Below are 17,761 nucleotides of genomic sequence, written 5' to 3'. Positions count from 1 at the left end.
TGTAAGTTATTTTCTTAGGAATTTAATTTGTTGGATACCTGTTAGTGTAAATTAACTTTATCTTTGTAGATTATTGATTAAACTTGGAATGTTGTAAGTTTTGTTATGGTAATTGATTTGGTTATACCTACTAGTCTTGGTCCTCTAGTATATATTATGAGTTGAAAAAGATTTAGAGAATAAAAGGTTTTTCCATTTATTTCAAATGAAAACCCTAAACTATGTGTGGTCCCAGAGTAACTATAATTCTCTTATTTGCAGACCCAAATTACTCAGTATAAATGGTCAACATCACTTCAAGATTCAGGGAAGACTATATCCTTTAGACTTTAAAACTCTTCAATCGTTTACCTGTATACGAGCTCAATCATGTAGACAAAGCTCCAAGGAACTAGACGATAGTTCAATTGTGTAGATGATACTAAGAAGTATTATATGATCGTGTAGACGATAGTTGTGTGGAGCTAAGAGATCGTATAGAGATAGCTGAGTAACTAGACGATCGTATAGACGATGCAAAGTGGAGCTAGAAGATCGTGTAAACGATGCCAGAGGAACTAAACGATCATATACACGATACTTTAGAAAAAGCTACACGGTCGTAGAGAAAGAAAGAACACAAGTATTTAAGTGGTTCGGCCAAAGGCCTGCGTCCACTGTGAAAAAGCGAAGGTCTCTTTTATTACTTCTTCTTTTAAGTTTTTTTACAGAATGAATGTCTCGCTCTCTCGTACTTGTCACTCTCTCATTCTTTTCCTTTTATACAGGCTCTCATTTTCAACGAAAGAAGCTCTGGTGGTTACAACAAACAAAACAGAAAGAAGATGAAAACAATCAACTGCCTTCTACTTCATCTGTCTTCTATTCTTTCTGTTACAATCTTCACCTTTGTAAATATCTAGAGAACCTTTCCCTTTTTGCTTTTTGAGCTGATTTTGAGCTAACCTTTTTTAGGTAACTCGAACCCAAGGAGGTCCAACCAATGACCAAGCTTGCTTTGAGGAACTGTCTTGGTCAACATATCAGCTGCATTATCTGAGGATGTATTTTTACTACCTCAACTTCCTCTTTCTCAATCTCCGATCTAATAATGTGGTACTTGATGTCGATGTGTTTAGTTCTACTGTGAAACTTTTGGTTTTTAGACAAGTAAATTGTGCTTCGATTGTCACAATATATTCTCACTTTAATTTGTGTAATGCTGAAATCGTTTAGAAATTCCTTCAGCCACAAACCATCTTTGATAGCCCCGGACAGAGCTATAAACTCAACTTATGTTGTGGATAGGGCCACAATAAATTACAGACTTGCTTTCCAACTTATTAGATTGTTTCCATATAGGAAAACATATCTAGACAGTGAGCATCTCTTATCTAGATCTCCTACATAATCAAAATCCACATAACCATACATTTCATCATTTGAGGGGTCATTCTGTTTGTATAAGATTCAAGCTTCCTTAGATGAACAAAGATACCTCAGTATCTATTTGACTACTTCCCAATGGCGTTTACCAGGATTGGACATGTATCTACTGACCAAACTTATAGCATAGGATAGATCTAGTCTTGTTGAAGTCATTAGATACATCAAAGATCCCACTGCTTGAGAATATGGAACAATCTTAATATGGTAATGTGATCCTCATCTGTGCTCTTTAGACTATTAGCAGCTGAGAGTTTAAAATGAGGTGTAAGAGGAGTGCCAACAGGCTTAGCACCATCCATGTTGAACCTTTGAAGTATTTTCTCACAGTAATCAGCTTGACTTTCATACAATTTGTCTTACTTTCTTTCTCTATTGATTTCAATACCAAGAATCCTTCTAGATTCCCCTAAGTCTTTCATGTCAAACTCTTTATTTAGAAGAATCTTGACTGTCCCTAACACTTCTTTTGAACTTCCAACCAACAACATGTCATTTACATATAGAAGAAGATACACTAGTTCTTTGAAGCTTTTAGTGTTAGTATACATACACCAGTCATAGGAGCTTCTCTTGAATCCCATTTTAGAGGTCACTTCATCAAATCTGTCATATCAACACCTTGGTGACTGCTTAAGCCCATAGATTTATTTGTTTAAGAGACAGACCAAGTCTTCTTATCCTTTCTTCATATACCCTTGAGGTTGTTTCATATCGATAGTTTCATTCAACAATCCATGTAAGAATGATGTCTTCACATCTAATTGATCTAACTCCAAGTCCTTTTGAACAACTAGAGAGAATAAGCCTAATGGATGTATGTTTTACAACAGGAGAAAAGACCTCTGTATAATCAATCCCTTCCTTTTGTGTGAACCCCTTTGCAACAAGTCTTGCCTTGAATCTAGACTTTTGGACCCCTAAAATTTCTTCTTTGAACTTGTATATCTATTTGCATGAAATAGGTTTGTACCCTTTTAGTAAAGGTACTAGTTTGCAGGTATCATTTAGGTTCAGAGACCTCATTTCATCATTCATTACCTCAATCCATTGCCTAGCATCAGGACTGTTAGTTGCTTCATCAAAACTGGTGGTTTCATTGTTGCTTATTGAAATGGCAACACTCAATGAAACACTAGCAAAGTCAGATTCTAAATACCTTGTAGGGAGCACAATGGTTCTTCTTGTCCTGTCCCTTGCTAAGGAATAATTTTGTAGATCTCTTTGTGTCTCTACTTGTTCACTTGACACAAATTCACTTGTCTTGACAGTGTCTTCACTTTCAACTTTTAGATTTTGAGAAGAAGTAGAAGCTCCTTGATCATTTTGAGGCTCCATCTCAAACCTTGTACTACTCATCTTTGACTTAAGTGTAGGTTGTTGCTCTAACAACATGAACATCTCATTTTCTCTAAACACAATATCTCTATTATTGATACATCTCTTCTCAATAGGATGCGAAAGTCTGTATCCTTTCACTCCCGGTGTAAAACCTAGAAACATGCATTTGACAACCCTTGGTTTTAGCTTACCTTGGCTTTGATGCACATACCCTACACTCCCAAATATCTTCAAGTGTTCTAGCTTGGGAGGCTTTCCTGTCCACCTTTTTTCTAGTGTTTTCAGCTCAATGGACTGATGTAGACATCTATTTAGAGTGTAAAGTGTATAAGATACTGCCTTTACTCAATATATCTCAGGCAAAAGAGCATTGGCCAGTTGACATCTCACTATTTCAAGCACTATTCTGTTGAGTCTCTCTGCAACTTCATTTTGTTGAGGTGTATACCTCACTATTTTGTGCCTTACAATACCATTCTCTCTGCAAAACAAGTTAAACTCTTATCCACAAAACTCTAAACCTTTGTCAGTTCTTAAGTGTTTAATGTGTTTAGAGGTTTGTTTTTCAATCAAGGTTTTCCATTCTTTAAATCTCCCAAACACTTCATTTTTGGTTTTTAGAAAATAAACCCAACTCTTTCTTGAATAATCATCAACAAAAGAAAGGAAATGCCTTGCTCCACTTAGTGAAGGAGAGTGAGCTGGTCCCCATAGGTCATAATGCACATATTCAAGTATCTCCTTAGTAGTATGTTGTCCTTTAAGAAAGCCTTATCTAGTTGCTTTGCTAAGGATGCAATGTTCACAAAACTTCAAATTATCTCCAACACCTTTAGAAAGAATCCCCTGTTTGGAAAGAACTTTCAGTCCTCTCACACTAATATGAGGTAGCCTCTTATGCCATAACTCATCCTCTATAGGATATTCATTTGAAGCCATCAAGGCTGATTGTGTCATTTGCACATTTTTAATGACGTGCAACCATTAACTTTAGTAGCCACCAACACCACCTTTGAGTCTTTAATTATTTCAAAAGTGCCTTCAACTCCTCTATATACACAACCAATAGAGTCAAACATCCCCAATGATAGGAGATTTCTTTTCAATGTAGGAACATGCCTCACATTTCTGATTAGCTTCACTGAACCATCTTATAACTTCAAGAAAACAGACCCAGTGCCAATTACCCTGCAGGTATTATTATTTCCCATGTAAATCAGTCCTCCATCCCACTTCTTGTAGGTACAAAACCACCCTTTAGATGGTGTCATATGGACTAAACAACCAAAATCTATCACCAAATCTTGAGTCTCCATCGAATTCTGCTCACCACACTCTTCAGTTGCTGCCAAGGCATCTGAATACACAAGGGAATTTTCCCCCACAACTGTCACAGTCTGTTTTCCTCCTTTGTTCTGTTGGTTCAACTTTCTTTTCAAGGCATAATAGCATTTCTTCATGTGTCCAAGTTTGTGACAAAAAATGACACTTGATTTTAGACTTGTCACCCCCATTCTGTTTGTCCTTCCCATTGTTCTTTGTTTTCCCTTTTGAAAACAAACTTTCTCTTCCTTGCTGATCTTTCTTGCTCATCTGTAATTCTAGTTCTCTAATTCTGATTGCTGAAATAATTGTTTCTGTAGTGATCCTTACTCTACCATACTTCATTATTGTTTTAACATCTTTAAACGAGTCTGGTAGAGAGTTTAGAAGGATAAAGGCCTCATTTTCTTCCCCAATGTTGTCTCCTATTGATCTAAATTATGATGACAATCTCTTGAATTCGTTCAAATTATCAATGAGGGATTTTGCAGCATCCATCTTATATGTGAAAAATCTTTCCCTCAAGAAAGCTTTATTAGGCAAATCTTTATTCAGATAAATATCTATTTGTTCCAAAGATCATAAGCAATTTGCTGGTCAACTATCTGCCTTAAAACACTATCTGTAACGTTCAAAACAATAGTTCTATAGGCATTTACCTCTATCATTTCTTTTTCTGCATATGTGAGTATTTCAGGGTACTTTGTTGGGTCTGTGATGGCCAGAAGTGCCTTTTGCTGTCCCAACACTACCTTGATCTTAGCTTTCCATAATTCAAAGTCTGTCTTTCCATCAAACTTCTCAATTTCATACCTGGTTGTAGCCATTCTTGAACTTCAAGATTGACTTGTATACGAGCTCAATCGTGTATATGAAGCTCTAAGGAACTAGACGATAGTTCAATTGTGTAGACGATACTAAGAAGCACTAGACGATCGTGTAGACGATAATTGTGTGGAACTAAACGATCGTATAGACGATGCAAAGTGGAGCTAGACGATCATATAAACGATGACAGAGGAACTAAATGATCGTGTACACAATACTTTAGAAAAAGCTAGACGATCTTAGAGAAATAAAGAACACAAGTATTTAAATGGTTTGCCAAAGGCCTACATCCACTGTGCAAAAGGGAGAGTCTCTTTTATTACTTCTTTTAAACTTCTTTATAGAATGAATGCCTCGCTCTCTCGTACTCGTTACACTCTCATTCTTTTCCTTTTATACAGGCTCTCATTTTCAACCGAAGAAGCTCTGGTGGTTACAACAAACAAAATAAAAAAAAGATGACAACGATCAATTGCCTTCTGTTTCATGTGTAGGTTCAAAACATGTTGTATAGCTTTATATTGAAATTCAATTGTGAATTGATTGTCAATATTGAAATGATATGACATATCGTGTTCTCTTAAAGTTCGTCTTTGTTTTGATAAATATTTGTGTGGAAAAATTAATCGAAATAGAGGATGAGAATTATTGGTATTATAAAATCGTTTATACAAGATTTGGATTCCATATTTTAATAATAATTTGTTGCAGGTTTCATTAGATATGATGCCAGTGTTAAACCGACATCATAGTATACAACAATAACAACAATTAAACGTCCTTGTATCTAACCATCATTGTATTATGTATGATGGCATGGGTATGATGTCAGTTCCTAATTGACATCATACAAAACCACCATCGAATACCTATGATAGGATGTCAGTCCAAAATCTCCATCCTAAACAACCACCATTGTATACAATGACAAAAGAGTTGATGGCAGTTCAAAACTGTCTACAATCATATATACAATGTAACTAACACCAGTAAAAGTTGTAGTGACTTTTGCCTTTTTAAGGGTGCAAAATCTCTTCTAAAATTATAGAACCAAAATAGTACGAAGCTAAAATAAATAAAAAAAATATAACCAAAATAGTATGAGGCTAAAATCACTATTTTCTGAAGACATTGTCCAAGAAGAACACACATAAAATCAAGTTCATTGAAGTCGAAACCATCCCAAAAAGACAAAACCAATTTCAATACTTAAGTTGAAGGTAATAATCCATACATGCTCCGATGCCATCTTAAATCATCAATTGACTCAAAAACTTAAGTTGATAGGTGAAGTTGAATTTAATCATATATAATAATCTAACTTCTCAATATTAGAATGAGAGAAAACAGAAAAGGAAACCTAAATACAAAATAACATGGCTCAATGAGCTTTTATATCTAAAATAAACACACTAAATAATATAAGCTAAACCTATTACATTTAATATTAAAATCATGATACCCCTTAACCATGAGAGGTTAAGAAGAATTTCTGCCCTCTTTTCTGCTTTGCCAAACAGTAGAAGAAGCGATAAAACTATAGTTTCTGATCATCTGCAAGAAAAAGACAGCTTCCTCCTTATATAGTAAGGTTCTTTTAAAAACACAAATGAAATGAAATTCCCAAAAGCACTTGTAATTAAATTTAGATAATGGTTTGTCTCTTTCAAACTTTTTTCTATTTAACTTGCAACAACAAAAAGACCAATTTCTCTCTAGACTCTAATAAATATTTCCCAACCACTTTCTTTGGTTAATTTCCTTCCATTGGCTTTCAAATCAAAACCCATATTTGGCCTTCCAAGCCCTTGGTTTTTCTTTAAATTGCCAAATTTTGATGGAACCACCAATTTTTTCTCTCTATTTTTCTCATAATTATGATGGATCTCACTATTTCATTTTAATATTATGTGTTATAGCATTTTACATTTGGTTTAGGTTAATTTCTTATGTAAAAGCACATTTGGCTTGTTTTAGTAGCTCATTTCAATATCATTGTAATAAACACACATTTGAAGTTTTTTTTTTAATATATATACCCACCCATTTGAAATCTTCATTTACCTATATTTCATTTCATTAACTAAGGATGTCCGCGGGGCGGGGTCGAGGATGCCATTGCTCATCCCCATCCCCACTCCCCATTTCATTCTCCATACCGTGAAATTCCCCACAGGGATCGGGGCGAGACTCCCTACGGAGAATTCGTGAGGATCGGTTCCTCGCGGGAAATTTTTTCCCGTTACTTTTTTTTTTGGTAAAAAGCCGATTAATTTAAATCAGTAATGTGAGTCAATTTTAATTAAATAATTAATTTTATCAATGAATTGTTTGTTATGGTTAGTATTATATGAAAATTTGAATTTAAAGATAAATTACTCAAATTTTGGCCTAAAAAACTAATTAATTTTTTCCAGTAGAAAGAAATAAATATAATCAAATTATTCACATATATAATCTAAATTTAAACATTCAATTTAAACCTATTCATTACATTTTCTAATAAATAATTAAATTTTAAATTTAAATGTAATATTTATATAATAATAATAACATAACATTAGATAACTATACTAAATAAATATGTAAAAGCTAATCGGGACGAAGACGGGAAACGGGACGGGACCGGAGCCGAGAATGCATTCCCCGTTCCCGTCCCCGTTTAGCTCACAAGGATTTTTTTGCCTCACTCCCTCTCCCATTCCCCACCTAATCAGGGAATCCCCGCCCCGTTTGGGGCGGAGCCCATGGAGCTCCGTCCCCATGACAAATTGGACATCTCTGTTAACCATAGATTAAAAGTATATATATAAATTTTTAATTTGATAAGAATTAAAAAATATATATTTAAGACGATTTACTCATTTTAATATTTTAAAAGTTAAATTTTAATTTTATGTCAAGATAATAAAACTTAAATATAATGATATTCAAAGTAACAAAAATAAATAGCATTTTATTTTGAATTTAATAAAATAAAATAAACACTATTCAGATTTAAATTAACCATGATTAAGGAAGTATCTAATTTTTAAATAAGATCCGCCAAAAAATTATAGAAGTAGGCGTACGGCACGGGAGTTCTTTCGCATTCTCTAAAACTAATAATAGAAAAGGGTTAAAAAACACTTTTCATTTTGATTGGTAATGATTGAATCCCTATTCTTTCAATTTTGTAACAATTTAATCAGTGAACGTTATATATAATAATTTGATCCTTATACTTTTAAATTTGTAACAATTTAATCCCTAAAGTTAAAAAAAATATTAAAATAATAAACTTTGGTATTATATAAAAATATTGAATCTCTAATTTATTTATTAATTTATTTATACAAAAAATCTCATTAAATCTTAACACAAATTTCTACCATAGAGACTAAATCATTACAAATACTAAATTGTTACATAGTAAAATTCAGATGTTAAATTATTACAAAATTGAAAGTAAAGGAATTAAATTATTATAAACCATAGTTTAGGAACTAAATTTTTAGTTTTATGAAATTTTAGGAAAGTTTAGAACAAAATAAATTTTAAACTAGAAAAAACCTTAAAAAATTATTATTTCAAGTGCATTATAGGTTACACTCATATTTCTGCCTCCGCTCAATTGCGATTAATAAACAATATTCATAATAGGATATTTTGATAGTTACCCATATCCCCCATGCTTCTATACTCGATTGTGTCCACTACATTTTCGTTTGCCTCTGCAATTGTTGTGTCCTTCACCTTCTCTGCCGTCCCTTTGGTGGAATCATAGGCCACCTCCACTATACTTGTCATCGCTCCTTCTCCGGCCATCCCTGCTCTCAGCTGCTCTGCTTTTGCTCGGTCCACGTCCATGTCACTCTCCTCCTGCGTATCAACCTCAATTGAAGTATAAATAATTATAATCATCAAATCTTCTCTCATATCTTCTTATTTAAAAATGACACCGTAAAAGTAATAAGTTAGTTCCCGAACTTTAGTTTGTACTCTCAATTTTGTAGCAACTTAGTTCCTAAACTTTAGTATGTAAAAATTTAATAATTCTTGTACTTTAAAACTCATAACAATTTAATCACTATCGCAACTAAATTTATCGAAATTAGCTGTCAATTTTTATTATTTTATGATGTAGACTTTGTATTTCATAAAAATATTGAACCTCTAATTAATTTATCGATTTATTTTTCAATAAATTTTATTAAATCTTAACACTAATTTCTACATTATAGACTAAATTGTTACAAATTTTAAAGTGTAAAAAAACCCAAAATTTATGGATTGATTTTTAACCTTTCTTCTTTCATCTAGTCAAATGGGAACATGAAAATGTCGATATATATATATATAAACATTGCTTTTTTTATTATTGAGTTTTAAAAGTTCTAATTTAGTTCATATTTAAATCCCAGATATGTGATCGTTATGAATTAAAACCCATGACCTTTTAGATTTTTATTTATCACTAAGCTAACTAATGACTATTTGCCTAAAAGGTGAATCATTTTTGATATACTATACGTGAGGGACAATATCTCTATAGATATATGAGTCCTTCCTGATATTTGGAGAGTGAAAGATCAGGCACATTTGGAGGAATATCATGTAAAGGTGTGTTTGGAATGTAATTTCAAGTATTTATTTTTTTTATAGAAAAATTGAAATGTTTGATAACCACTTAAAATAATTTTTGAAATATTTTCAACAATTTTTATAAAAAATGTTTAAATAAAAGTGAGTTTTTTTAAAAACATTTTTTTCTCGATTAATTCAAATGGACCCTAAGTCTATCTCTAAAATACAGTATTAGGATATCAAGTGTCAAAATATTCGATCAATTCAAATGGACCCCACTTGGCACAACCAACTTAACTCTACATCCCAACCAGCCACCTGATGCATTGAACCCAACTGACGCAACACACTAGACTACACCTCTCTCCCAAACCCACACTCAAAAAATAAATGATCCCGCGACTACACACCTCCCCCACACAGAAGACATCCCCCTCTGATAACACACCCCAACTCCTCGACCAATCCTGCGTACCCAACCTGTCCCTCACTGCTAACCACACACAGAAGGAGGGACGCGGAATACCACCCCTCATCCATAAAATACTAGCCTAAGACACCCTATGACGACGAGGACGTATACTCTCCCAAGCACTAGCGATAGAGAACCGACCACTAGCATCCGGCACACAAACCCAATAATCCTCTCCCCTCACCCTAGGCCCCACTGCCTAGATAAAACCCCAGATCTCAAGCAGCTCTTAAGACAGTGTAGGCCACCTCCAACCTCCCTCACCATCCAAGAACTCCGACAACCGCGCTTCCAAACTACTTCTTGAATCATGAACCATTGTAGACCCGTATGAATCCAAAATCGCGCCCCCGACAGCCAAGGATCCCACCAAACAAAACAAGACTGTCCATCGTCAATCATCAAACGAACCAGATGCTTGAATCTATCTCTACTTCGCAAGATAGCCCTCAAGCACCAAGACCTCCCAACCTCACTCCTAACAGCCCACAACGACAGCCCACGCAAAACATACGCCTCCACCCACGCCACCCAAAATGACCCTGATTTAATTAAGAGAAGCCAGAGCAACTTCATAATAGCAGCCTAGTTCCAAGAGGCCACATGCTTCACACCCAATCCCCTCTCCCCCAACGGCACACACACCTCATCCCACGCCACCCGTGCACCACCCTGACTCACAACACTACCCTTCCATAAATAACTACGTAACAGACGATCAACCTCATGAGTTACACACATAGGCAACACGAATATGCTACACCAAAAAACCTGAAAGGACTGTAAAACAGACCTAACAAGCTGCACCCTCCCAGCAAAGGAGAGGGACCTCGCTGCCCAGCTTCTAATACGAGTTGTAATCCTCTATATCAAAGGTGCACAATCCACAGCCCTCAACCGACCCGGCAATAAAGGTAAACCCAGATACCTAACCGGCAATGAACCAAGAGAGACTCCCATATATGTAGCTAGTTCCTCCGCCTCCCCAGACTCCACACCCACAACAAACATGGAACTCTTTCTAACATTTGCAACTAACCCAGACAGCTTTGCAAATTCTGTCAATACCTACCTCACAAGCTTCAAAGAATCTCTCTCAGTTGCACAGAAAATCATCAAATCGTCTGAAAAAACCAAATGAGTTAAGCCCAAGCGCTCACACCGATCATGGAACCTAAACCACACAGGAGGTTTATTCAACAACCTAGACAAGACCTCCATCACCATCATAAACAAAAAAAGGAGACAACGGATCCCCCTGCCTCAACCCCTTCCTACCAAGAAAAAAACCCTTCAAGGGAACCATTAATCATCACAAAGAACTTAGGCGAAGTAACACAAACCCTTACCCAACTAACAAATTGAAGGGTCGTACCTATAGCCAACAATACACCAAATAGAAAATCTCAATTCACCAAATCGTAAGCCTTCTGAAGGTCTACCTTTAACACACAGCGCGGCTTCCCTCTGCCCTCCTTATAGCTCCCCACGAGCTCCTGACACAATAAAATGTTATCGAAAATCGACCTACCCAGAACAAACGCAGACTGATTACCACTGATGAAATCAGACAACCACAACCACAAATCTCTCAGCTAAGATCCTCGAGATACACTTATACACAACATTGCAACATGAAATAGGACGAAACTCCTCCATACGTTCAGCTCTCCGCCTCTTAGGGATGAGAGTAATAGCAGTAGAATTAACTCCTCTAAGCAAGTAACATGTTTAAAAAAAATTGAGCACAGCGTTATAGAAATCATCCCCAACCACACTCCAATCAGCTCTGTAAAAATCCACCGAAAACCCATCAGGCCCAGGAGCCTTCCCAGACTTCATCGAGAATAAAACCTTCTGAATCTCCTCCCAACTCACTGGCCGACCAAGTGCCTCCACCTTCTCCTCGAGCCAGTTGAACTGTACAATATCCCCAAGTCAGGTAGTAAGATCCTTATACCCCACATGTTGAGCCCTTAAGCAACCCAAAAGAATTCTACAGCCACCCCTGCCACCCTATCATGCACCGTCAGGCGAATCCCCCCAGCATCCACGACCGTAAATAAACCACTGCAATTGCGACGAGAACGAACACAACGATAAAAAAAAAGTTGTATTCATATCACTTAACTCCAACCACCTGACCCTGGCCTTCTGCCGGAGCGACGCCTCCTCTAATCTCGCCACTGACCAAAACACCTCAGTGGCCCGAGCCACCTCCGCACACACCGACTCTGAACCAGGATTCTTTTCCATCGCAACCTAAGCAGCCTCCATAACCTGCCTAGCCGCCCGCACCTCATCAGCTAACATAAAGATACGCCTACCAAACGATGCACGAAAAACCTGCTTCACTTCCTTTAAATTTCGCACAAAACTAACCATAGGAGACACATCTTCAGATCTTCTCCACACTGACCTGATAGTATCAAGAAAACCCTCTGCCTCCGCCCAATGAGAAAAATAACAAAACATAGGAGGCGGTCTACTCCTCGCCTCCCCTATAGAAACCAGAAGAGGGCTATGATAAAAAATCCCCCACTGACCAACCCTAACCTTCGAATACGGAAAACCTTCCACGCCTCATTGGAAAAGCATCGATCCAAGCGGCGCAAGATACCATTCCCTTGAAATTTACTAGTCCAGGTGAACCAGTTATCTGTCACACCCAACTCAACCAGATCTGATTCCAATAACACCTCATCAAACTCCTTCATTTCCTTCAAATTAGGGCAACCACCAAAATCTTTCGAACTACTATGAATAGCATTAAAATCCCCTAAAACAACTCCAGGAAGCTGCCACGAGGCACATACATCAATCAACTTAGACCACAAATTCCTTCTCTCGCTGATGTGATTAGAGGTATACACTGCACCAATATGTACCCTAGCACTGGATACAATATCCACTAAGATTCCATAAATGAATTGATCCTCACTGATATCAATGGAAAAATTATAGACACTCTTCTGCCACATCATCCAAATCCTCCCAACTCCCTGCACACTATAGCTACACACACAACTTCAGGCATCACCAAACCTACTCATCACCATACCAAAATTTTCACGACGAAGGAGGAAGCCAGAAAGTCTGCCACCACCCTATACTTGACAGGGTCATTCAACCCTCTTACATTCTAGGAACACCAAATCATGAATCTTGCAAGAGATCACACCTACCACTTTCCACTGGGCCTTTGCCCAAACTCCCGAACATCCCATCCATAACAAACAATGGATTAGGATCTGCCTACACTAGAGCCAATGCCAACGAGTCTCCCTCCTTATCACACAAAACATCAAATTGATTACGATCATCAACATACTTTACAAACCCCGTAATTCCAGGGGACCCATAAACTACTCTGCTCTTCAAGGGCGCCGTACCCGGAGACCCACTACCACCCCTATGCCCTACACTTCTTCTATCACGCCTACGTCGAATAACCATAGTAGATTCTTCAACCCTCTCCATGCCCTTAATCTCATCCACTAGGCTAGCTCCCATCGCACCCATATCCAAGTCCTGCCCCTTCCTCACACTCTCGATTCCCCTGTTCGCCTCCAAACACCCCTCATTGGCTACCACCATACACAACTCCTGACCCTTCTCCACACCCTGTTGCTCACATACCACCCTAGTATGCCCAAAGGAACCACAACAAGAACACCTACGAGGTTTCCACTCATACACTGCTGGAATAATAAACTCCTGACCCCGCATTCTAACAGTGACTGAAGGTGGCATTAACGAATCACCATCCACCTGAACACAAACCCTCGCATACAATAACCGTCGCCACTCTCTTATTGCAACATCAAAAGAGACAGGTTTACCCACGACATTAGCTAACATTGCTAAACCCCTGTCCGTCCACAACTCTAGGGGAACACGCTCCAGTTTAATCCATATAGGAACAGAATTAAAAACAAATGTTTTAGGAACAATACCTGGAGACCACTGTCGTAATAAGATGGGCTAGCCACCCAAGTGCTATGGACCATTCTCTAGCACACAATCCCGTGACTCTACCTTCTGAAAATTAAAGATAATCATACCATTATCCAACAAGGTAATAGTTGGCATCTATACACATCCCTAAATTCTCTGAATAAGACGACAAATAACAAAATACGGGAGTTTGGCATCCACAAACTGACCAATCAGAGATTTCTCCCCTACACAGACACCCTCATTAATAATCATAAGGTTTAACAATAACTTTATCATTTTCAACCAATGGGGGAATGAACTCTAAATTACCCCTCAACTTAGACCCAAAAAGGGCTGCCCACGACTTTCCCCCTTTCACGCCGGATCCAGAACCACCAGAACCACACCCCTCCTCCAACCGAACCACCTTTGGACCAAATCCCCTAGTAAATCGGTTTTAGATACCGGCTCCTCCCCCTCACGAAGAACCTGAATGTCCACCGATCGACCCTCACTTCCACAAATCCCACCCCGCGGAAACCTCCTCACCCCCCCCCCCCCCCCCGAGCCTCCCAACTCCGGCCCTGCACCACGTGGCCTACCCACCAAAGCTCCCACATATATCGACCCTTTCCCCAGCTCCCCCTGCACCATTCCACTTCTTTCACTCAGCTTCAACCCACTCCCAACAGGCCCGCTCATTCCAGCTCCCTCAAGGCCCACCTCAATACCCCTCACAACCCAGATTTCATTCGAGCCCCTAGCACCCTCAATGCTCCCAGACACCCCCTTCACTTCATGTCCATCAACTAACCCAATACCCAGCCCACCCAGTTCAACCTTCACAACCCGAATTTTCTTATTCAACCCAACACTCCCCATACCAGGGCCTTCACCTTCCTCAGAGCTACCATCAGACAACCCAAAATCCTTCACCTTTGAAGAACGAGCATCCAATCCCAAATCGTTCTCCGATCTAAGCAAACGAAAGAGTTGACGAGCAACTCGTCCTCCATTCTTCTCCTTCAGTCTTAGAGGCGACCGCTTATGCACCATCATCACCAACTTTCACCATGTTAAACCCACACCTCAATAAGATCGTCACCGTCTGCGAACCAACAGTCAACAAGCCAACCAAACGCATACACCAGTCAACAATAGAATATAGCCAGCTTCACCAGTCGACCACGAGCTTCTCCACTAGTCAACAAGCCGTACAACGAGACCCGTACAGACTCCATCACCGGCGGTCGTCGAACGCAGATCAGACACGAAATGACGACAGTCAGTCGAACGCAGCTTCGAATCCACCTGAACAGACACGGAACCAGATGCGCTCAGCCGACGACGACGGCTCCAGGATGCGAAACGACGACCGACGCAGATGAAGACGAAGCCCACGCGAAGAGAACCCGACGCCGACGAAGACACCTTTATGCTGCGGCGGCGGTGAACCCTAAAACCATTTCTTTTTTCTTTTTCCAAACATATTTATTATCTCTTCCAATAAATAATCAAATTTAAAATTTAAATATAATATTTATACAATAATAATAATAATAACATAGCATTAGATAACTATACTAAATAAATATATAAAAGCTGATCGGGGTGGGAACGAGACGGGACGGGGACGGGGAATGCATTTTCCGTCCCCGTCTCCGTTTAGCTCACATGGAATTTTTTTCCCCACTTCCTTCCTCATTCCTCACCTAGTCGGGGAATCCCACGGGGCCCATCCCCATGAAAAAATTGGACATCTTTATGTGTTTGTACCTAGCATATTATTGTAAAAACAATTCATGCATTAAAAACTTTAAAGATTTTCTATATTTAGTGGATAAGTTTATAATCATTTATCAAAATAAAAAATTAATACTTAAACTTAAGGACCGTTTGAATCGCAGATATTGTTTCGTGGGTATAAATATTAAATATCTGGAATTTGAATATCTAGATTTTAAATGTCTAAGATAATTAATGTTTGTCTTTAGATGTGCATGATAATTAATGTCTAAAAATTAAATATTCGTGTTCAATTCAATAATTTATATGTAAAAACTAAAAGTAAATAATCACTTAATTAAATTCAAAAGATCAATTAAACTTAAAATTAATTAATTTATTGTTATGCTAATCAATAAAATAAAAAATAAATGAATACTTTTTAATTAAACTATTTACCAAAAATAATTTAATTAATTAATTAATATTGACAATTGACAATAATAATTTATATTAAATCGTTAAGATAGCATAAAATATTAATGGTAAATATATTAGTGGAAATTTATTAAGTCTAAATAATATATTTATATTTAATAATTAAAATTAATACTAATGAATACTTGATATTAATTTATTAATGAATTAAAATATACTTTTATTGGAAAAAAATATCAGATGGTTTTAAAGTTTTCGAATTATTCTGTGTTTTAAAAAGTGGAACTACGTGAAACAAATAGAGATATTAAATGTATGTTTAAAATCTCATAAGAAAACCTATGAGGCAAATGAGCCTAAAAAGTTTTAACTTCATGGGTTTGGTTTAACTTTTATTTTGGTGTTTTTATTTTAAAAATAATTTTTTTTAAAAAAAAATTGAACTATTTCACAAACACACAATAAAATTTTGAAATACTTTTTATATGTATTTTAAACCCTTCTTGTCAAAAGAGTCTAAATTAAATAGAAATGACTTAAAAAATATATTTTTATCTAATTAATTCAAATAGATACTAATTAGTCACAAAACTTTGTATCTAATACTTCATTTAAATATTGATTAGCAATTAACTATTGATAGACTAATCAATTAAAAATAGAATTACTTAGACCTTGGTAACTATCTATTTTTGTATTTGAAAATTAAGTTTATAAACATTACTTCCACCTCCAAAATTCTTATTTTTATCTACTTTTTATCGATGGTTTAAAAAATCACACTAAATTTTAAAAACTAAAAAAAAATAGTATTTTTATTTTTAGAATTTGATTAAAAATTCAACTATTATACTTGTAAAAAGATGAAAATAAATGGAGGAAACAAGTCTAATTAAAAAACTGAAATAAAAAACGAAATGATTAGGAAACCGTATGTTATTAAACAATATTCATTATTTTTATTTAATATTTTTGCTCTAGCATACCAATTATCCAAAGGAAAATACATAAGTAAAATTGTACTATATTTATGCATATCAGAAATTGGCCTTAAGAAAATTTGCCTCTCAAACCATATCATTGGGATCTGCCCTAATAGTATGGAAGCAAACCATGTACCAGAACATAAAAGGAACAAAATTAAAAGAAAACAAAATGAAAACATTAGAAAGTAAAATTTTGCTCTTCCTACAAAAATCACAATATAAGAAATAAAAACGGTCGAGGCGGGAAACGGAGGAAGGTTAGAGCGGCGTACATGGAGGCGGTTAAGGGCGGTGGCACCGGACAAGGGAGGCGAAGCCGCAGCGCCATGGCGGTGTTTAAACAAAGCTTTCGAGGAGCGCAAAGCAACGGATCTATTGGAGTAAGCCATTTTTCAATTTACAGTGTTTTCAATCGGTGGGATCTTTTTTTTGTTTTGCTTTTTTACCTTTAAAGAGTGTTTTTTTAACAAATTTTATTTTAACGATGAAACGTGGAGAGTTCTAGAGGTGACACGTGAAACGGGGAGAGTTCTCGAGGTGACACGTGATCAGTGTCAGAAAATGATGATCAAATTTTCTTTTTTTTTTAGCGAAATAAGAAGTTTCATTTATAAAAATGATAAAAAAAATTTAAAATTAGATAAATAGTAAAATGATGTTTTGAATTGTTAATTATAGATTTTCAATGGACTAAATAACTCTTATCAAATCTTTGACT

The 17,761-nt window shown here is 36.7% G+C and overlaps 1 protein-coding gene across 1 annotated transcript; it reads right to left on the bottom strand.

Moving 5' to 3' along the window:
* Window positions 1–8,513: 8,513 nt before the first annotated feature.
* Window positions 8,514–17,452, bottom strand: LOC120087104 (uncharacterized). Its single transcript, XM_039043985.2, has 2 exons — window positions 17,316–17,452; window positions 8,514–8,778 (listed from the first exon to the last, which is right to left on the bottom strand). The coding sequence occupies exons 1-2, from the start codon at window positions 17,430–17,432 to the stop codon at window positions 8,551–8,553; spliced, it is 345 nt and encodes a 114-aa protein (XP_038899913.1). The 5' UTR covers window positions 17,433–17,452; the 3' UTR covers window positions 8,514–8,550.
* Between the last annotated feature and the right edge of the window lie 309 nt (window positions 17,453–17,761).

This window comes from Benincasa hispida, chromosome 9, assembly GCF_027475165.1.
Source record: "Benincasa hispida cultivar pf3 chromosome 9, pf3_genome.v1.1, whole genome shotgun sequence".
Taxonomy (NCBI): Eukaryota; Viridiplantae; Streptophyta; class Magnoliopsida; order Cucurbitales; family Cucurbitaceae; genus Benincasa; species Benincasa hispida.
The sequence above is the reverse complement of the archived record's forward strand: the minus strand, read 5'-3'. Positions and strand labels throughout refer to the sequence as shown.